We start from the raw sequence: 23,236 nt of genomic DNA, 5'->3' as shown, positions 1-23,236 counted from the left end.
AGGCATTGTGGGATACAAATTTGAAACAGGAGAGAAAAATGGAGGACGTGAGTGTGCGAATGAAACGTGAAAGACCGACTAACAGAAAACGAGAAGAAAAGACGTTATGTTCTATACGAAGGAAAGGAAACGCAGGACCAAACTAATAAATATGGGCGCTCAGCGAGCACCTCGGTGTGATCAGCTGTTCGTTTAGCGACAGAATGATGGAACTGTCAGTGCACGCTCAAAGGGAAACCTGTAGATGGCAGTAATGCAACACTGTGGATGCCAGCTGCCGTAAAACCCAAAAGAAGAAGAAGAAGGTAAACCTGCGCATGCGCACACGGACTTCCTCTGTCTGCTTGACTGCGCGATTTCATGCACATTATTTGCTTTAATCCCCTCAAATTAAATAACTTCCCAGCCACAGAATGGCCTGATATTTTGTGAGATATTACAGAAATAAACATAAACACAATGAGCACGTTTCAGACGGAACTAAATTTCACCGATTTTATGAAATCGAAAGGCCGTCTCGCTTTCAATGAGGTGTAAATATAAGTACAACTAGACAGGGACACTCTAACGAGTGCAAACCCCGCCTTTTCCCGATTAAAAATACATCGGGCGAAAATTTCGAAGTTCTGCCATGACCTTGACCTTTGACCTCCAAAATTTAATGGTTTCCTTCCTGGGTGATTGGCAACACATGTACAAAATTTGGTCCAAATCGATCCATTGGTTCTTGAGATATCTTGCAGACACACAGACAGACAGACAGACAGACAGACAGACAGATACACACACAGACTGACGCAGGTGAAAATAATAACCCCTCCGACTACTGTCGGCGGGGTTAAAAATAAACACAAATATCAAAAAGAAAATGAAATACAAAACTATAATGAAACTAGACAGGGACACTCTAACGAGTGCAAACCCCGCCTTTTCCCTATTAAAATACATTGGGCGAAAATTTCGAAGTTCTGCCATGACCTTGACCTTTGACCTTTGTCCTCCAAAATTTAATGGTTTCCTTCCTGGGTGATTGGCAACACATGTACAAAATTTGGTCCAAATCGATCCATTGGTTCTTGAGATATCTTGCAGACAGACAGACAGACAGACAGACAGACAGATACACACACACACACAGACTGACGCAGGTGAAAATAATAACCCCTCCGACTACTGTCGGCAGGGTTAATAAACTGATATACAGTGGAGCGCTGGTAATTGCTGTAAAGTAATTGCTGGTGTTCCACAAGGCAGAGTTATATCTCCTACACTCATCAATGTTTCTATTACAGGGTGTCTGCAGGCTTGAACAAGTTCAATTTAAGACTTTTTAAGACCATAACAGGTTAAATTTAAGACTTATGCCACACGAAAAAATAAAGAAAATTGGGAGAGCCTGAATTACTTTCAAAATAACAAAATTTATCATCATTCACCAACGAACTCATTACATCCCCAGGGTGCGCTCTTGAATTAATGAGGAACTAAGTTGCAGTGGAGCCAAAGACATCCCGCAAATCACTTGAGGATGAGGCATTTGATTCCGTACGGTTTGTGTGTTGTAACGTTACAGTTTGCACGGAGTTAGCTGATACACCGTCTCGAGATGTGCTTGGACCTGACGACGGTGAACAAAATTGAGTGATGGCATGCGATTGTTGCAGACTTTTATGGGCATCCTGGTGCTTCTCCGCTTTCGCGTGCGATTCCAGTGCCTTTACACCCAGGGTGCTGAGTTTGAGTGTTCTTTTGCACAATGTGCAGTACGTCTCAAACGGATTGTTTGGTACACGTTTTAACCAGTCTACGAAATCATTGCGTTCAAGCCAGCAGTCGTTAAACTTGCGTTTGCCCATTTTGCTACAAACCGTGACAATCTCCCTCACTTCTTTTAGGCTCTACTGTCTAAATGTGCGCGTACCATGCCCTGTGCATCGCCATGCCAACCGGGCTAGACGCCGGATTCCACTGTGTCTCATTTGTAGTTTGCAGCGTTGCCTACTGATACTAAGTAGGCCTTGCCTATATGACTAATTATGAACATCACCAACGCATTTAACAAAAAAATTTAAGGATTTAAGACTTCACAAAATTACATTTAAGACCTACAATGCAAAATATGCTCATATTTTAGACTTTTTAAGGCCTTAAATTAGGATTATCACATTTTAGACTTTTTAAGACTCCACGGAAACCCTGGATTAATGACATTGAGGAAGCCATTCCAAGTGACCTGGTTACAACATGCAAATACACTGATTTGCATGTTACTGCACACAATTGCTGGGTTTTAGTCACGTGACTTTTAGCGGTTTTACTAGAAGTGAAATAGCTGGCGGTCTAAACGGCTGCCGTAGTGCAAACAACTAGCGATAACTTATCAGAGTACGCTCGTAATCTAGAAGCCACTGCTGGCTTTAGATATATTCAGAAGATTGCTATGTGCAATGGAATCGACCCCTACAGTCTGGGAAAGAAGGGTTTGTCATACGATCTCGAAAACTACCCTTCAGTCGAGTTCCCCGACATCTCGAACTATCTGGTGTTGCAGACGTCCTTCTACACCGCAAAACAGATGGAAGCGTGGAAGAGTACGGAGGCTTACAACTTTTTTGTAAGTGGCTGGGTAAAGGACCTCGGGATCAAGTTGCTGCCGAATGAATCCTGGATTGTTTTTGCCCGTATCGTCAGTAAAGCTAGCAAATGTATTTATTGTGTCAGAGCATGTAGGAAAGCGATGCTTAGGGTTGAAACGTTCTCTCAAACCGCACACTGGTAGCATGGTAAAGAATATTTTGACCTTTTCCAACCAGCTCATCTTCAGCTTCAGCCAGGTATACTTTACCCGCGTAAACAACCCTTCGATGTTAGCTTTCCTGAAAAAATCCATGCTAACTAGTATCGCCATGTGATTCAAACCATTCTCTTCTTGGCACTGTCTTTATCTTGATAAAATAACCTTTAATTTGATAGACTACACGTTGGGTTTGAGGGAAAATCTCCACAGTGCATTGGATGACCTGGTTACCATGGTTACATTGAATAAATTTCCAAATTTCCATAATAACAACATTTCTAAGACAAAAACTTTGTTTTGATGTTTTAACATGTCCAGAATCAGGACGAAATGGCCTTTAATTTGATATATTACACAACGAGGTAATGATAAGATTTTGTATTCAGCCATGCATTTGGGGTGTGGCTGAGTGAGCGTGTCCAGTTGCCATGGTAACAGTAACAGGATCCCTGGAATTAAATAATGAATACATTTCAGATAGTGATGAAAGGTTTAACAGTGTTCTTTACTTATTGTCCTATTTCTGGTGTATGTTGATATTTTATAAGCATTCTGTGCCTCAAAATTATAAATAATTGCATAAATTATGTTAATTAAGCAATCAAACATTTGAAATTGCGGTGTAATGATTATGCCACTGGACGCAGGTAAAAAAAAAACTGGTTTGCCAATTTTTTCATGAAGGCAGCTGCAGTGGTTTTGAACCAACACCTTTCTGTACACAAAATTATACACCGTTAGCTTCGATTGTAATTTTCCATTACAGCCTTCTATGAAGTTTGACCAATTTTTTGGTAATTATAAATAAAAATAAACCCATTACACTTCGATTGACTTTGAACATTTAAACAGTAACGGATTTGTCTTGATGAGCTCTACTATAAACCAGGGCACTGAAGATAAATATAATTTTTATGCTCCCAGGTGACTTGGAGGCTCCACCCACCAATGCTCTTTACACCAAACTCCGCCCTCCCTGTTTGTGTTGAATGGGATTTTTAATTGATTATGGAATTATTATATTGTTACGAGACTCAATGACTGTGTCAACTGTGTCTCGTGTACTGAAAGTGTGGTGATGTTCTTCATGAGGATCTTTGTCTCTCATTCCCACTCTCTCTCTCTCTCTCTCTCTCTCTGTCTCTCTCTCTCATTCACCTTGCGGTTCTCCTTGTCCGAAGTTGGGTTGTTGGTGATTTTGAAGTTATGGAGGTCAATCACCTCCTTCATCTCGTACACGTCTCCTCGCCTTTTACACACAATCACGGCTGCATCAAACAGGAAGATGTGCCTGCAGGGAGACAGAGAGAGAGAGAGAGAGAGAGAGAGAGAGAGATATGAAGAAAAGAGAAAAAGGAGGTGCAGTGTGTGTCTGAGGGACAGCGTGTGTCTGAGGGGCAGCGTGTGCCTGAGGTGCAGTGTATGTCTGAGGTGCAGCGTGTGCCTGAGGTGCAGCGTATGCCTGAGGTGCAGCGTGTGTCTGAGGGGCAGCGTGTGCCTCAGGGGCAGCGTGCGTCTGAGGGGCAGCGTGCGTCTGAGGTGCAACTTGTGCCTGAGGGGCAGCGTGTGCCTGAGGGGCAGCGTGTGTCTGAGGGGCAGCCTGTGTCTGAGGGGCAGCTGATGTGCAGCGTGTGCCTGAAGGGCAGCATGTGCATGAGGTGCAGCGTGTGTCTGAAGGGCAGCGTGTGTCTGAGGGGCAGTTGATGTGCAGCGTGTGCCTGAGGTGCAGCGTGTGTCTGAGGTGCAGCGTGTGCCTGAGGTGCAGCGTGTGTCTGAGGGGCAGCGTGTGTCTGAGGTGCAGCGTGTGCCTGAGGGGAAGCGTGTATCTGAGGGGCAGCGTGTGCCTGAGGGGCAGCGTGTGCCTGAGGGGCAGCGTGTGCCTGAGGGGAAGCGTGTGTCTGAGGGGCAGCGTGTGCCTGAGGGGCAGCGTGTGCCTGAGGGGCAGCGTGTGCCTGAGGGGCAGCATGTGCCTGAGGGGCAGCGTGTGCCTCAGGGGCAGCGTGTGCCTGAGGTGCAGCGTGTGTCTGAGGGGCAGCGTGTGCCTCAGGGGCAGCGTGCGTCTGAGGGGCAGCGTGCGTCTGAGGTGCAAATTGTGCCTGAGGGGCAGCGTGTGCCTGAGGGGCAGCGTGTGTCTGAGGGGCAGCGTGTGTCTGAGGGGCAGCTGATGTGCAGCGTGTGCCTGAAGGGCAGCATGTGCCTGAGGTGCAGCGTGTGTCTGAAGGGCAGCGTGTGTCTGAGGGGCAGTTGATGTGCAGCGTGTGCCTGAGGGGCAGCTGATGTGCAGCGTGTGCCTGAGGTGCAGCGTGTGTCTGAGGTGCAGCGTGTGCCTGAGGTGCAGCGTGTGTCTGAGGGGCAGCGTGTGTCTGAGGTGCAGCGTGTGCCTGAGGGGCAGCGTGTGCCTCAGGGGCAGCATGTGCCTGAGGGGCAGCGTGTGCCTCAGGGGCAGCGTGTGTCTGAGGGGCAGCGTGTGCCTCAGGGGCAGCGTCTGTCTGAGGGGCAGCGTGTGCCTGAGGGGCAGCGTGTGCCTGAGGGGCAATGTGTGCCTGAGGTGCAGTGTGTGCCTGAGGGGCAGCATGTGGCTGAGGGGCAGCTGAGGGGCAGCGTGTGCCTGAGGGGCAGCGTGTGTCTGAGGTGCAGTTGAGGGGCAGCATGTGCCTTAGGTGCAGTGTGTGTCTGAGGTGCAGCATATGTCTGAGGGGCAGTGTGTGTCTGAGGGGCAGTGTGTGTCTGAGGGGTAGCTGATGTGCAGCATGTGCCTGAGGGGCAGCGTGTGTCTGAGGTGCAGCTGAGGGGCAGCATATGTCTGAGGGGCAGCGTGTGTCTGAGGTGCAGTGTGTGTCTGAGGTGCAGTGTGTGCCTGAGGGACAGCTGAGGTGCAGTGTGTGCCTGAGGGGCAGCTGATGTGCAGCGTGTGCCTGAGGGACAGCGTGTGCCTGAGGGGCAGCGTGTGTCTGAGGGGCAGCGTGTGTCTGAGGGGCAGCATGTGTCTGAGGTGCAGCATGTGCTTAAGGGGCAGCGTGTGTCTGAGGGACAGCGTGTGTCTGAGGGACAGTGTGTGTCTGAGGTGCAGCTGAGGGGCAGCATATGTCTGAGGGGCAGCGTGTGTCTGAGGTGCAGTGTGTGTCTGAGGTGCAGTGTGTGCCTGAGGGGCAGCTGAGGTGCAGTGTGTGCCTGAGGGGCAGCGTGTGCCTGAGGGGCAGCGTGTGTCTGAGGGGCAGCGTGTGTCTGAGGGGCAGCATGTGTCTGAGGTGCAGCGTGTGCTTAAGGGGCAGCGTGTGTCTGAGGGACAGCGTGTGTCTGAGGGGCAGCGTGTGTCTGAGGTGCAGCGTGTGCTTAAGGGGCAGCGTGTGTCTGAGGGACAGCGTGTGTCTGAGGGGCAGCGTGTGTCTGAGGGGCAGCGTGTGCCTGAGGTGCAGCGTGTGCTTGAGGGGCAGCGTGTGTCTGAGGGGCAGCGTGTGCCTGAGGTACAGTGTGTGTCTGAGATCATCACCGCGCTGCTGCTGCTGTTATTGTTTTAATCAGGAGCTGGAATTGAATTTAAATCGAAAAAAGGGTTTAATGCTAAAGATCAAATCACATCAGAGTCAGGAGTATCGCAGCCCGGGCGATGGTATGATGACCAAAAAAAGCATGGGCTTGCTGCTCCTTTTGCTGCTGCTGTCCGGGGATGTACAACTTAACCCAGGACCAGTAGTCACTCGGAACGCATCACAAATCATCAGTGCCAAGCTCCCCTCAACAACAGCAGTGACAGCGCCAGAGGAGGTGGTGAGCTTCTGTGGAATACCTGTACCTGGCCTCCCGCTAATTGGAGTAGATGCCCTGGCCTTTGATTTAGCCAGCACAACGGCGGCGTTGACGGAGGAACATCAGACTAAACAATCTACTCTAAATGCTGTAAGGTTAATTAATCCTGCTGTTAAAAAACAAGTCTCTTTTAAAACATTCCAAACCGTCAATCACGCAAAGATTGTTTGGGACCCGAAGCGGAAACCGAGAGGTCTTCTTGGTGGCCATTTAAACATCAGAAGTATCGCCTCAAAAACTGAACAGGTGACCCATTTACTTGCGAACTCAAACTTGGACTTTTTGTGCATATCTGAAACATGGCTTCATCACTCTACTCACATTAATGTATTTACAATGAGTGGGTTCCAATGCTTCAGACGAGACAGGACTGTGGGAAAAGGGGGCGGGGTACTTGTGTATGTGAAAGATACTATCAAATGTGAACGCATATTATTTCAAGCCGGAAATCTCTATTGAATATGTTGCACTAAAAGTTGTTTTGTCTCAGCTAATGTCATTCACCATTACAGGCTTTTATAGACCCCCGACTGCCAGTGACACATTTTATGATGAACTTAATGATATTCTTAAAGAATGTGACAATAACAACAAATAAATTATTATCATGGGGGATTTTAATCTTAACTGGGAGGATAAGTCTAAGAGGAGAAAGCTAAAAGTTATCACCAGAGCTTTTTTTATTTTTTTATTTTCTTTCTTTTTCTATTTTCATTTTATTTATTTATATTTTTTTCTGTGTGTTTGTGTAATTTGATGTTTGTTTGAGTGTTTTGTCTGCCGGTTGTGGTGTAGCTCCGGACCCAGTTTTGGGCGTCGGTTCCCTCCAGGCCTTGGTTTGCTGTGGGCGATGCCTGCGCTCCCAGCTATGGACTGCAGTGAGCTCGTTGCTCATTTTAACATCGTGGTTGTCCAGCGCTCTGTGCTTTAATGCTTGGCGTGATGTTCTGAGCGATGTTGCTTCGTGGTGTCGCGGCGGCTGTGCAGGCGGTTTGGACATACCAGCGCTCTGCGTGGCGGAGCTTCTGTGCTCGCTTTGTGGATCCATGGCGTGGTGTTTGAGCGAGATTGCTGACGGCGTCACGGCGGCTGTGCTGGAGATGTGGGACTCGTTTTCGTGCGCTTTGGTGGGACTGTGGCTGCTACACCACGGGAATTACATCCTGACCCCTACTTGGTGGACTTCTTACTTTTTTATTATTATTATTTTTTTATTTTATTTTTTTTCCTTGTCTATAATTGTAAAGCGTCCTTGGGTTTCTTGAAAGGCGCTATATAAATTTAACTTATTATTATTATTATTATTATTATTATTATAGACAAATGCCATTTAGAACAGCTGATAAAAGGCCCTACCAGAATCACAAAATGTTCAAGTACACAACTTGATCTTTTTTTCTCTAACAAACCTGAAAGGATAACTAAAACTTATAATCTGATCACTGGCTTGTCTGACCACAATTTAACCCTGGTGGCAAGGAAACTAACTAAAAAAAGATTTAAGAGCTATACTTTAGCTTCACGCCAAACAATTGTTAACTGTATACTTAAAAGTAAACAGGGAACATTTGATAATGAGATAAATAACTTGGACTGGGGTGACATTCTATCCTCTGAAAATCTGGAACATAGTTGTCAATTATTTACATCTAAAATCAACACTGTCAGAGATAAACACACTGTTAAAATCAAGAGAAAAAATAAAAACAAGGTTAACCTGCCTAGGTTTAATGAAAATCTCTGGCAACTGATGAAGAGTAGAGACGCTGCCTTAAAAAAGGCCATTAAAACCAAAAGAGACTCTGATATTCTGGTTTATAAAGGTCTAAGGAACAAAGTCATAAACGAACTAAGATTAGCCAAGTCGCACTTCTTTCTCCAACTTATGAATGATGCTAAAGGCAACAGCAGCGAAATTTGGAAAAGCATCAACAGTTTATTAGGGAAAGCTCAACACCACATTGAGGATATCCAGCTCACAGTTCAGGGCCAGATGATAGACGACAATGCAAAAGTTGCCTCCATTTTTAATTCTTTTTTTATAGACTCTGTTCAGGAACTAGGAAATAATTTTAAACCTAGGGAACAATTCACAGACCTGAATGCTGTGGGACAGGGTTTTCACCTAGCCACAGTCACTGAAGAGGAAGTAAAGAAAGTGATTTGCTCCCTAAAAAATTCAAAAAGCAAAGATGCTTCCCATCTAGTCTGGCTAACGTGATTTCAAAGCTCTCCGAGCTATTGGTCTGGCCAAGATATTAAGCCAAACCGTTTCCCAGAGCCCGTGGTTGACCCGCCTCCCTGAAATGCCTCAGTTTGCTACTGGTCGAAGCCAGAAAAGGCTGTGACGAAGCTTAAACCAATCACATCACTCTTTCCTCTGACGTATGTGACGCGACGGGGCTAACTGGTAGATTAAACTCTTACCGAAGCCGGTCGGGAGCAAGGCGAAAACGTCCTTCCTTTCAATAAATACCTCTAGGGCTGCTCTTTGCTCCGTTTTCAATGAGAACTTCCTGTTGAATGCTTTCAATACAGCATCTATGCGTAATAGATGCAGAAGCGTGAATGAAGCGCTTCCGGCATAGATTCTGTAAACAATCTATGGCTTCCGGTCGCAGTTCTACTACGTCACTGCCTTGAACACGCTTCTACCCAGGGCCGTTGGAGATGCTCAAAGTTGATTGGTTCCCGATTTTTCGGGAGCTTGGAAGAGCTGTAGATAGCTTGCCTGGCCAGACGAAGCTCGCAACAGGCCCTCGTGTTGCATCACGCTTAGGATGGGCGGGCCCAGGCTACTTCCCATCAGGACACACTAGTGCGTATACATGCACATCCAAATCGAGCTACTGTCGGTAATCGAGCTAAGGGTCCCAGCAAGGGTGCCAGAGAAATCCAATCTTACATGCACACAAGGAAATCGAGCTATTGTGTGAGGTACACTGTGCACCCGAGCCACAGGTGGCGCTACACGCCCCATTGTGTTGATACACTTCCGGTTGTCGTCATGAAGAAGAGCTATTCAAGAGTATAAACAAAGTTATCAGTTCCGTGTTCACAAGAAGAACGACGATGAGGACAGCAACATCGAGAGAGAGAAGATGGACAACAACGAAGCAGCTCAGCACTTGTTGAACCACTTGTGGTCTCGTCACTTCCGGAAGGGGCAGTGCTGAAGTAAGTAGCTTGACTATGTAGCTCGATAGAGTTTACATGCACTAAGTAGCTCGGCTACAATCGCATAATCTAGGTCGTGTAGCTCGATTACGAGAAATCCAGTTCGGTTCGATTTCAGTCGAGCTATGGCAGAAATTCGACTTTCTCTATGTGCATGTAAATGCACTGAGTGTTTATCAAAAAACACTCAACCACTCTAATCCCCTCTATTACTCATTTGGTAAACCTCTCAATCACTCACAGTTTTTTTCTTTCACACTGGAAACAGGCCATTGTAACTCCAATTTACAAATCTGGTGATCGCCATATAGTTAGTAATTACAGACCCATAAGCATCTTACCAGTAATCTCTAAAATTGCAGAGAAAGTAGTCATAAATCAACTTATAGACCACATAAACAGCTGTAACCCAGGTCTAGACTCAGCTCAATTTGGATTCAGAAAATATCACTCTACAGAAACAGCCATCCTCCGTTTAACAGAGCAAATCAGACAAGGTTTGGACAAAGGTGGAGTTGTTGGAGCTGTGTTCTTAGACTTAAGTAAAGCCTTCGACACAGTTAATCATAATGTCCTCATGTCTAAACTCTCCAACTTCAACCTTTCCTCCAACACACTTGCATGGATATCATCATGCCTATCCAATAGAAGGCAGTGTGTGAAAATTAAAGATGCACGCGCCAGCTACCTGAGGAGCACAATGGGTGTACCTCAAGGATCTGTGTTAGGCCCACTACTTTTCAGCTTATACATTAATGACCTCCCACAGTACTGTCATGACGTAGAAGTGCAGCTCTACGCTGATGACACTGTCTTATATGTACATGCAAAATCAGCCCAGCAAGCTGCAACTAAATTAACCAATGCCCTGGTTGGAGTTGCTGAGTGGCTCGACTGATCCTGCCTTACCCTGAATGTAAGCAAAACAAAAGGCATGTTCTTCTCCAAAACTAACCTAAACATCTCAGATGTAAACATCTGCGTCAAAGGTGAACAGATTGAGACTGTCAGCGAATCTGAATATCTTGGTGTACTACTTGATCGAAACCTGAGTTTCAAAAAACACATCAAGAAGATGACAAAAGCTATTAAATATAACTTGGCTAACTTCAGACAGATCAGATCCTCTCTATCCGCAGAGGCTGCAAAAATATTTCTGCATGTTCTTATTTCCTCACACATCTCATACTGTATCACCTGCTGGGGGCAGGCTAGTCAAACAACAATCAGGTCCTTAGAATCACTGTACAAACAGGCACTGAAAATATTTGACAAGAAGACACTTAGATACCACCACTGTGACATACTACATAGGCACAATTTCCTAACTTTTGATAATTTCAGATTTTTTTCAAACGTATGTACAGTCTACAAAATCCTAAATGGCTTGGCTCCCACCTCTTTGCAAAAGTTTGTCTGTTACCGTGGCTCTGTAAGGTCCACTAGAATAGCTTCTGTACATAGCTGCACGGTACCCTTTCGCTACTCAGCATTTGGACAGGCAGCCTTTTCTGTTAAAGCTATCACACGATGGAACACCATTTCAGACAACTTAAAAAACTGTGACATGCTTGGTGACTTTAAAGCAAACATAAAAAAACACCTAAAACTCTCGCAACAATGTACCCACTAACTGTGTGTGTGCGCGCGTGTGTGCGTACCTGTGAGGGGTACTTCCTTATTGTATTGTCTTCGCTTGCTGAGTGACATTTTATCTGGTTTTTTTTTTTGTACTCTTTATGTCAATACTTGCTGAGTGATAGTTGATGATTTATCTGTATTGTCTTTATTTGTATTCTTCATGTCAACACTTGCTGAGTGATTTTATCTGTGCCATTAAGTAGGGACTGCGGATGTAAATTAGCCTAAGGCTGACTCTGGTGCAATGCATCAAATGGCACATGGTCCCTTTCAAATAAAATGAAATGAAATGCAGTGTGTGCCTGAGGGGCAGCGTGTGCCTGAGGGGCAGCGTGTGTCTGAGGTGCAGCGTGTGCCTGAGGGGCAGCGTGTGCCTGAGGGGCAGCATGTGCCTGAGGGGCAGCTGAGGTGCAGCGTGTGCCTGAGGGGCAGCTGAGGTGCAGCGTGTGTCTGAGGGGCAGCTGAGGTGCAGCGTGTGTCTGAGGGGCAGCTGAGGGGCAGCATGTGTCTGAGGGGCAGCGTGTGCCTGAGGGGCAGCTGAGGTGCAGTGTGTGTCTGAGGGGCAGCTGAGGTGCAGCGTGTGTCTGAGGGGCAGCTGAGGGGCAGCATGTGTCTGAGGGGCAGCGTGTGCCTGAGGGGCAGCTGAGGTGCAGTGTGTGTCTGAGGGGCAGCTGAGGTGCAGCGTGTGTCTGAGGGGCAGCTGAGGGGCAGCATGTGTCTGAGTGTGTTATCTCACCTGTCCTGTTTGGCTCGTTTGTCCACAGTTAAGACTCGAACCTCACCGTCAACCTTCGGCCTCCCGTAATTTAACAGGGGCTGATTCTGTAACAAGCACAACACACACTCAGTGTCGTCACACTGACACACACTTACACACAACACACACTCTGTGTCCTCAGACTGACACACTTACACACAAAACACACTCAGGGTACTCACACTTAAATACACTTATACACAACACACACTCAGGGTCCTCACACTGACACACACTTACACAAAACACACACTCAGTGTCCTCACACTGACACACACTTATACACAACACACACTCAGGGTCCTCACACTGACACACACTTATACACAACACACACTCAGGGTCCTCACACTGACACACACTTATACACAACACACACTCAGGGTCCTCACACTGACACACACTTATACACAACACACACTCAGGGTCCTCACACTGACACACACTTATACACAACACACACTCAGGGTCCTCACACTGACACACACTTATACACAACACACACTCAGGGTCCTCACACTGACACACACTTATACACAACACACACTCAGGGTCCTCACACTGACACACACTTATACACAACACACACTCAGGGTCCTCACACTGACACACACTTATACACAACACACACTCAGGGTCCTCACACTGACACACACTTATACACAACACACACTCAGGGTCTTCACACTGACACACACACAAAACACACACTCAGGGTCCTCACACTGACACACACTTATACACAACACACACTCAGGGTCCTCACACTGACACACACTTATACACAACACACACTCAGGGTCCTCACACTGACACACACTTATACACAACACACACTCAGGGTCTTCACACTGACACACACACAAAACACACACTCAGGGTCCTCACACTGACACACACTTATACACAACACACACTTAGGGTCCTCACACTGACACACACTTATACACAACACACACTCAGGGTCCTCACACTGACACACACTTATACACAACACACACTTAGGGTCCTCACACTGACACACACTTATACACAACACACACTTAGGGTCCTCACACTGACACACACTTATACACAACACACACTCAGGGTCCTCACACTGACACACACTTATACACAACACACACTCAGGGTCCTCACACTGACACACACTTATACACAACACACACTCAGGGTCCTCACACTGACACACACTTATACACAACACACACTCAGGGTCCTCACACTGACACACACTTATACACAACACACACTCAGGGTCCTCACACTGACACACACTTATACACAACACACACTCAGGGTCCTCACACTGACACACACTTATACACAACACACACTCAGGGTCCTCACACTGACACACACTTATACACAACACACACTCAGGGTCCTCACACTGACACACACTTATACACAACACACACTCAGGGTCCTCACACTGACACACACTTATACACAACACACACTCAGGGTCCTCACACTGACACACACTTATACACAACACACACTCAGGGTCCTCACACTGACACACACTTATACACAACACACACTCAGGGTCCTCACACTGACACACACTTATACACAACACACACTCAGGGTCCTCACACTGACACACACTTATACACAACACACACTCAGCATCCTCACACTGACACACACTTACACAAAACACACACTCAGCATCCTCACACTGACACACACTTACACACACCCACAGCCGGTACTGTGTACTGACAGATTTTTACCACAGTTTTGCTGTAATGATGTTATGAGAATGTTACTGTCAGTAAAATGTGATTTTCCATCACAGATCACTGAGCCAATCAATATCATGACTTTAATCTACACCGCTGCTGGAGTCTCAATCTGATTGGTCAGAAGGTGTTGATTAATTTTTTTGTATTAACGACGGTTTACAGCAGTTGGACCTCCTTTAATCCTCCCAACGTCGGCAGTGTCGTTATAAAACATGTTCTTTTACCAACGTTAGCTCAACATTGCATAGAGAGCGTCAACATACCATTCAAAAAATCGACGCTGGGTCAGCTGGAAAATTCAAGGAAAATCACAGCTTTTGCATGTTTCAAACAAAACACACTTTAGAATGAACTTTGAAAACATACGTTTGGAAATCAGGCATTTTGAACATTAAGTGTCTGAGCGTACAGTGTGGTTTGGTTTTAATTAGTGAAAATCACAAAACCTGAAATAACACACACACACACACACACACACACACACACACACACACACACACACACACACAGAGCACATGTTGGACTGTCACATTGTTGTAAATTAGGTCAATGTGTTGTTCTGGGTCAGTGTTTTTTAATGTTGTTAATCTAAATATTCGTTGATTACAGTCAGAGGCATGTTAGCGGTAAGCCACGCCCACAAAACACACCCACAAAACATGTACTTTAATATCCATTAATCACAAAGGTGTGTGATGGTATGTTGACCTGAATCTGTTTATCACTATGTGAGTGTGTGTGTGTGTGTGTATTTAGTGAATAAATACCAGTAGAGGGCACTGTGTTACTAAACGGATCTGATTAAATGACGCATTATACACTAATGCCGCTTTTCCACTACAAACGCGGCTGAGCCGTGCCGTGCCGAGTCGAGCTGAGTCGAGTTGAGCGGGGCTGTTGGAGTTGCATTTCGACTACAACCGCGCTGAACCGTGCTGGCTGGAAGTGGGTGGACACATTGGGTGGAGTTAGCGAAAGTGGGTGGACGTCATGTGATGTCGTTAAGCAGCGCAAACAGTGACATCAGTGACAGTGGCGGAACAAGTCAGAGCCGGGCCGGGGGCGGGGCAAATGACCGGGCCCTTTATTAAAGCTTATCATAACATCATTTTAGGCTACAAAATGTCCGCAACTGCGGTGTTTACCAATTTCAACACTACCGGGTGCAACTATGTTATTTAGTACATCTAGTCCTTCAAACGAACATGTAACTCAGAAACAAAAAACATTAGGATACTGTACATGGCTCATAATAAAACATCAATAGCCTATACTGCGCACATTATTTGAAGGGCATACGAATGAGCGCTCAGAGGTTGCAACGCTGACAGGAAGAGTCAGAAATAAAAGGAGGGCGGTGCAAACCTCACTGAATGCACTGTGTTTACCAATTTCAACACTCCGGGGTGCAACTATGTTATTTTGTACATTAAGTCCTTCAAACGAACATGTAACTCAAACAAAAAAACATTAGGCGACATACTGTACATGGCTCATAATAAAACATCAATAGCCTACTGCGCGCATTATTTGAAGGGCATACGGCGAGCCTTGCGCTCCGCGAACTCGTCCACGATGCTCTGTATGTCACTGATTCAGTGAGCTTTTAAGCGGTAGTCTCACGACCCGGAGAGTAAACAATAAACATGGAGGACATGGAGTCGTTAGTGTTGCTGGTCTTGGTGCTGTGGCTTGTTGGCACCGACAACGCCAACAGATACTGGCAAGAGCGTATAGATGAGGCGAGGCGCATAAGGCTTCAGAAATTCTCGCAATTCGTAATTATTCTTCTTCCGGGTTTGCGGTGTTTACAGATCCCAGCGCGCTCGCGGGGCGTGTGTGGGCATGTGAGGACACTCCTCCTCACCAATCAGTGCACAGGGGAGTGTCTGCTCACGCCCCCAGCCTCAGTCGGCACGGTTTGGCTCGCTTCAGCCCCACTCCAAAACGGTGCGAGTTTTAGGGGCTAAGCAGGGCTGAAACGAGCTGAGTCGTGCTGGTTTTTGGTAGTCGAAACGCGAGCCGTGTCGGGCTGAAGTGAGCTGAAGCGAGCTGAAGTGAGCTGAAAAAGGGTAGTGGAAAAGGGCCATAACAGGACTAAATGGGTGTTACTGTGTGTGTGTGTGTGTGTGTGTGATTAGCCTCACAAGGTTCTCGATGGATTTCTGATACTGGTCGATTTCCCTCAACGTCTCGTTGTCTCTCTTCACCTCATTCACATACTGCGCCAAATCCTGAAACACACACACACACTTCCTTATACATTTAAACTTCACTTCCTGATGCTTTTATCATCCTTAAAGACTTACTTCTTGGAGAAAAAAGTTTTTTTTTTTTTAATAATTCCATTCCCTCCTCTCTCTCTCTCTCTCTGCATTAATCAACGCAGCAGCACTCAAGGAGGTTAACCACGTTAGCAATCAATGCTAAGTGGTTAATTTAGGCTAATGAAATCATTAGGCCCCTCTCGGTGCTAACAGCACACTTACACACCCTCACACTCTCCGTAATTCACCTCCATTACACATCACACCCTCGTCCTAATCATCAGAGTCGAGAGGGTCTGAGGAGCAGTGTCACTCAGACTGAAATCACACACTTTACATCGTTTTAGTGCCACAAGTGCGCTCACTCTGAGTAGCTCAGTGGCATGTAGCGCACTCTTAAAATCTCAATCATGTGCTAGAAGCATCCGGAAATGAAGTATTGAACACAGGACTCTGAACCAGGACACACAGAGTCTCAGTGTTACCAACTTACTGACTCTGTGACTGGATTTGGTGGATTTTTGTTTCCCCTAAGCAACTTTATTTAAAAAATAAATCAATAAAACATAGTCTAGTGACAACTATTGTGACTGTTTTATTCAGCGACTGTCCTGCACGCGATACAGCTCTCCAGCTAACATCCCAGCTGCTTAGAGCAGGTTCACTCGACTTACCAACAGTGTACTCAGCCAACAGCCAATCACTAATCACCATTCATCCCAAAGACTAATCCACCCATCCATCCATTATCTGTAGCCGCTTATCCTGTACAGGGTCGCAGGCAAGCTGGAGCCTATCCCAGCTGACAATGGGCAAGAGGCAGGGTACACCCGGGACAAGTCTCCAGGTCATTGCAGCACCGACACACATAGAGACAGACAACCATTCACACTCACATTCACACCTACGGTCAACTTAGAGTCACCAATTATCCTAACCTGCATGTCTTTGGACTGTGGGGGAAACCAGAAAGGTCCCCGTCAGCCGCTGGGCTCAAGCCCAGAACCTTCTTACTGTGAGGCAACAGTGCTAACCACTACACCACCATGCTACCCCCCTAAAGACTAATCACTCAGCACAATTTTATTCAAAACTATCGATCACTGCTCACTATTTTCCCAACAACCACTAATCACGATTTTATAAACCAACAATTATTCATCATCATTAATCAAACAATCACTAATCACCACGCAACTGAACTACCAGTTACTAATCACTATTTCAACAAAAATTCATCACTTTTTCTAAACTAACAATCACTAATCATTATTTCCTCAAGAATCACGAATAACTTTGTATAGACTACTGATCACTGATCACTATTTTTCCAACAATCACTAATCACCGGTTTGCTAAACTGACAATCACTAATAACTATTTCCCCAACGATCACTCATCACTATTCCTCAACAACTCATCACTATTTTCTAAAATAATAGACACTAATCACTATTTTAAATAATCACCAATCATTGTTTTAAACTATCAATCACATACCACCATTTTCTCAGCAATCACCATCTTGTTACATTACTAATCACTAATCTCTATTTCCACAACAATCATTCATCACTATTTTCTAAACTAAAAATCACTTATCACTGTTTCCCCAACAATCATTCATCACTATTTTCTAAACTATCAATCATAATCATTATTTCCAAACAGTCACTAATCACTGTTTCCCAGCAAACACTAATCACTGTCTCCAAAGAATCAACAATCATTGTTTTCCTAAACTATTTCCCCAACAATAAATGATTACTATTTTTCGCAATGATCAATCACTATTCACCATTTTAACAACAATCACTAATCACTGTATTCCCAATAGCCAACCACTAATTACTATTTCCCAAATAACCAATAACTGGTCACTATTTTACCCAACAATCACTAATCACTATTTTCCTAACAATCACTGATCACTATTTTTTGCAATGGCAAATCACTGATCATTATTTTCCCCCAAAATCACTGATCACTATTTTTGTAACAAAAAGACCAATCACTGGTCACTATTTTATGAAATGACCAATCACTAATAACTTTTTTCACACCAATCACTGATCACATATTTTCGCAATGATCAATCACTAATCACTATTTTTTCACAACAGCCATCACTGATCGCTATTTTCGCAACAACTAATCACTAAACACACGTTCCCTAAGAATCACTGGTCACCATTTTTGCAATAATCAATCACTAATCACTACTTTTTCCAATCACCCATCAATGATCACTATTTTTCCCAACAATCACTGATGCGTCCCACTGCTCCTCAGTACCACGGCTTCATTTATCTGTGTTCAGAAAATCTTCTTCATGTCGAACACTTTGACATACAAATGATAGCAACACAGCAATGAATATGCAAATTAGTCTATGACATCATTCTAGCCACTTTTTCAGCCTGTGTTTAGCAACACAGCGACTTGTTTCTAAAAGATTCACCACTCCGATGTGCTTTAAGCCTGACAGCCTGGGTTTTAGTGTTTAACTGAATACATTAACAGGAATAAACACCGTGCTAAACTACCACCAGCTCCACTCATCTTCCTGCATGTACAGTAAAGCACAGAGACTTCCGCATTGTATCCTCGGGTTTCAGGGCGGCTGATGGATGGGTGGAGCACGCGCTAAACAGTCTCACCTTCATGGCATCAAGTGCGCTGCGCAGGTTGCTCTTCTCCACAGCATCATTGGTGTGTTTCACTAACTCCTGTCGAGAAGAAAAGAAAGCTAATCAGCAAATCATTTCATTAAATCACTTCATCGTAGTTGAACGAATAATGAGGAGCAAAGCACAGTGTCAGGCTGTGAAAGTTTAAAACACAACAACGATCACAGAGTGAAGTATCAATCCCGTAATTCAACCCTACAGAACTGAGACGGAAATCCTGAGAGACCTGTTTGAGACGGAGGTTCCTCCTAATGGGGTTTAATGTGTTCTGTAATGGAAGATTAAACCCGTCATGCACTCGTTGTTTTAAAACATAAGCCCTGTTTGGGTCGGATTAATTTATCAGGGAGACATTTGTAATAAATCATCTGCAATAAATACTTTACACGTCTCCTTGCATCCGGGCAGCAGTAAAATGAGCAGTGAATCATGGTCACTCCGTTCACAACACGGTCATAGAGGCGCTGGGGCAGAGAAGAGTCCCAGCAACAATTAGAAAATACAATAAAACAAAAATCACTAGGCATGTCACGATATATCACGCGATGATAAATCATGATACAAATATCGAAATAAAACATGTATCATGATTATTATCAGGCTGTGTAATCGCTGTTTTCCTGAGCTCTCATTGCATTATTTAGGCAGCAGAAGGCGCTAATAATCTAAATCCATGGGAATACATGTGACTTCATTGTAGGAGGAAGAACCACAGCTCTAATGTCACGAAAACACACAAAAACAGATCTAAAATGTGAAAGCGCTGCTGTGTGATTGTGTACAAATAGATTTAACCAGAAACTCTCTCTGTCTTTTTACAGACTGCTGAAGAATAAAGAAAAGAGAAGCGAATAGAGGAAGTACAAATGTTTATAAACGTTTAAAAAGAAAAGACATATTTGTTATTAACTTTTTTCATTTTTAATAAAAGGAATATTTTAGTTAATAGGTGATTATATTTCACTCCAACCTCCAACCCAACAAATGTTTGTAAATAATTACTGTTGAAACAAAATTATGTTTTTATTTTAAAAAGGAATATTTAAGGAGATAAAGAATAAAATTTCCTTTGTTGATTTTTTTTTTATTTCAAAAGTATAATGGAAAAACCAAATCATAAATTTGATGAATCATTACATGTCTATTAATCACAAGGTATATAAGAAGCATCCTTTTTTTAATTTTTGATTTTTTTTTGTGACTCAGGCGATATTTCTATCTGGGAAGAGGCACTGATACACCTGCTCCGAGACTGAGTACGGCAAGAAAGCAGCAGTCAAGCATGTTATACGGTATTTTCCAATGCACGGCATCAACGACATCAACAATCACAGTCATGTATCCGGATTAAAATGATGAGTTTGGTCTCAGAGGAAAAAAAAATAGATGGAAATAAAATCACAGAAACTTAAAATCCTGTGAAAGAGGAAATTACCCCGGGACCCCATGCACATTTAATCCCCATAAAGGAAGGGCTTCTTCTATACGCTTAAAATATTATGTGGACTTTGACTTCTTTCTAAATGCTCATATTTATCATGTTAATTAAAAATGGACCGACTGTTTGTCGGCTCGCAAACAGATTACGCCTGAATATATATTTTTAAAAAAACTAAAATGGGAGTATAAACACTGCTAATATTCAGGTTTAACATATTTAATGTTGATAATGAGCAAAAATATGGAAAATACCAATATTCAATATTCAATATGTACTTTTTGAGTATAACTATATTTGATGCAGATTCGGACTGTTCTTTAACACAGTTGATTAAAAAGAAAATAGGTTTAAATACAAAAATACAAACTTTTTTAATGTAATATTATTTTGTACAATCAGGGATATTTTGTGTAGAAAGTTTGTAAAGATGTGGCAAATATAGCAAAGAGCAAATCATTTTAAATTGTTAAATGACAATACTGGTCTCATTTACTCCTAAAATCAGCTGGAAAGTGATGTGTGAGGGTTATAAAGGGCTATAAACAGTTCTAAAGGTTTGTAAAGGATTATAAAGAGCTGTAAAGTGTTAAGTGCTGCAAATGGTTATAAAGGGTTGCCCTGGGTTGTAAAGAGTTATAAAGGGCTGTACTGGGTTGTAAAGTATTGTAAAAATTGTTGTAAAGGGTTGCAAAGTATTGTAAAGGGTGATAAAGGGTTGTAAAGGGTTAAAAAGGTTGCAAAGTATTGTAAAGTGTTATAAATTGTTATAAAGGGTTGTAAAGGGTCATAAAGAGTTGGAAAGTATTGTAAAGGGTTACAAAGTATTGTAAAGGGTTGCAAATGGTTATAAAGTTTGTAAAGGGTTGCAAAGTATTGTAAAGGATTATAAAGAGTTGTAAAGTATTGTGAATGGTGATAAAGGGTTGTAAATGGTTATCAAGGGTTGTAAAGGGTGAAAAAGGTTTGTAAAGTATTGTAAAGGGCTGCAAAGTATTGTAAAGGGTTATAAAGTATTGTATAGGGTTGTACAGGTTTGTAAAGGGTCGTAAATGGTTATAAAGAGTTGTATAGTATTGTAAAGGGTTGTAAATGGTTATAAAGGTTTGTAAACGGTTATAAAGTGTTGTAAAGTATTGGAAAGGGTTATAAATGGTTGTAAAGGCTTATAAAGGGTTATAATAGGTTGTAAAGGGTTATAAAGGGTTGTAAAGTATTGTAAAGGGTTGTAAAGGGTCATAAAGAGTTGTAAAGTATTGTAAAGGGTTGTAAAGGGTTATAAAGGGAGATAAAGGGTTGTAAAGGGTTATAAAGAGTTGTATAGGATTGTAAAGGGTGATGAAGGGTTGTAAAGGGTTATAAAGGGTTGTAAAGTATTGTAAAGGGTTGTAAATGGTTATAAAGGGTTGTAAAGGGTTGTAAAGGATTGTAAAGGGTGATGAAGGGTTGTAAAGTATTGTAAAGGGTTGCAAAGTATTGTAAAGGGTTGTAAAGGGTTATAAAGAGTTGTAACGTTTTGTAAAGGGTTGTAAATGTTATAAAGAGTTGTATAGTATTGTAAAGGGTTGTAAAGGATTATAAAGGGTGATAAAGGGTTATAAAGGGTCATAAAGTATTGTAAAGGGTTGTAAATGGTTATAAAGAGTTGTATAGGATTGTAAAGGGTGATGAAGGGTTGTAAAGGGTTATAAAGGGTTGTAAAGTATTGTAAAGGGTTGTAAATGGTTATAAAGGGTTGTAAAGGATTGTAAAGGGCGATGAAGGGTTGTAAAGGGTTATAAAGGGTTGTAAAGTATTGTAAAGGGTTGCAAAGTATTGTAATGGGTTGTAAAGGGTTATAAAGAGTTGTAACGTTTTGTAAAGGGTTGTAAATGTTATAAAGAGTTGTATAGTATTGTAAAGGGTTGTAAAGGATTATAAAGGGTGATAAAGGGTTATAAAGGGTCATAAAGTATTGTAAAGGGTTGTAAATGGTTATAAAAAGTTGTAAAGGATTGTAAAGGGTGATGAATGGTTGTAAAGGGTTATAAAGGGTTGTAAAGAGTTATAAAGGGTCGTAAAGTATTGTAAAGGGTTGTAAATGGTTATAAAGGGTTGTAAAGGATTGTAAAGGGTGATGAAGGTTTGTAAAGGGTTATAAAGTGTTGTAAAGTATTGGAAAGTGTTGCAAAGTATTGTAAAGGGTTATAAAGGGTTGGAAAGCGTGATAACAGGTTGTAAAGGGTTATAAAGTATTGTAAAGGGTTGCAAAGTATTGTATAGGGTTGTAAAGGGTCATAAAGAGTTGCAAAATATTGTAAAAGGTTGTAAAGGGTTATAAAGGGTTGTAAAGTATTGTAAACGGTTATAAAGAGTCGTAAAGTATTGTAAAGGGTTGCAAAGTATTGTAAAGGGCTGTATACTGTTGTAAATGGCTATAAATGGTTGTACTGGGTTGCAAAGTATTGTAAAGGGCTGTAAAGTGTTGTAAAGGGCTGTATGTTGTCCTTAATGCTTCCTCATGGATTATTTAATTCGATCCTATGTACTGGTATTCTGCTATTTACTAGAACCCTGGTGGAATTTCCCTCTGCTGTGGTTTCTGATGGTGTTTAATGGAAAAATGATTGTGTGACCTCATCTTCCTTAATCAGTATAATGGTGTACTGTTTTTTAATGGTTTAGTGGTACATGAACAAAAATACCAAAGCTAACACTTCTTCAGTAACAACTTTATCCTGATCAGAAACAGGACGTGAGGATCGTAATGGAAGCTGTAAAGGCATTAATCAATTTAAAATGGACTCAGTTTAGATTTAGGTTTGGTTTGGTTAGTTTTTTTTTAGGATTTGGGTCAAAATACAGCACAGTGTAGAAACTTCTGTTTACAAATTGAACACTGCAACGGTGTATTAGGGCCACTGCAGGT

General features: G+C 43.2%; 1 protein-coding gene across 2 annotated transcripts in view; it reads right to left on the bottom strand.

Annotated features, from left to right (window-relative positions):
* LOC132887210 (guanine nucleotide exchange factor VAV3) overlaps positions 1-23,236 on the bottom strand; it is a 261,559-nt gene that overhangs the window by 65,623 nt on the left and 172,700 nt on the right. For both annotated transcript variants that reach the window (XM_060922681.1, XM_060922680.1), the window contains exons 11-14: positions 18,861-18,929; positions 16,081-16,167; positions 12,159-12,244; positions 3,956-4,088 (exon numbers count right to left, since the gene is read on the bottom strand). In XM_060922681.1, coding sequence (XP_060778664.1) covers positions 3,956-4,088; positions 12,159-12,244; positions 16,081-16,167; positions 18,861-18,929 — 375 coding nt within the window. The remainder of the gene's footprint in view (positions 1-3,955; positions 4,089-12,158; positions 12,245-16,080; positions 16,168-18,860; positions 18,930-23,236) is intronic.

This window comes from Neoarius graeffei, chromosome 5 (genome assembly GCF_027579695.1).
Source record: "Neoarius graeffei isolate fNeoGra1 chromosome 5, fNeoGra1.pri, whole genome shotgun sequence".
In the NCBI taxonomy this organism is placed as follows: Eukaryota; Metazoa; Chordata; class Actinopteri; order Siluriformes; family Ariidae; genus Neoarius; species Neoarius graeffei.
This window is presented reverse-complemented; position numbering and strand designations above follow the sequence as displayed.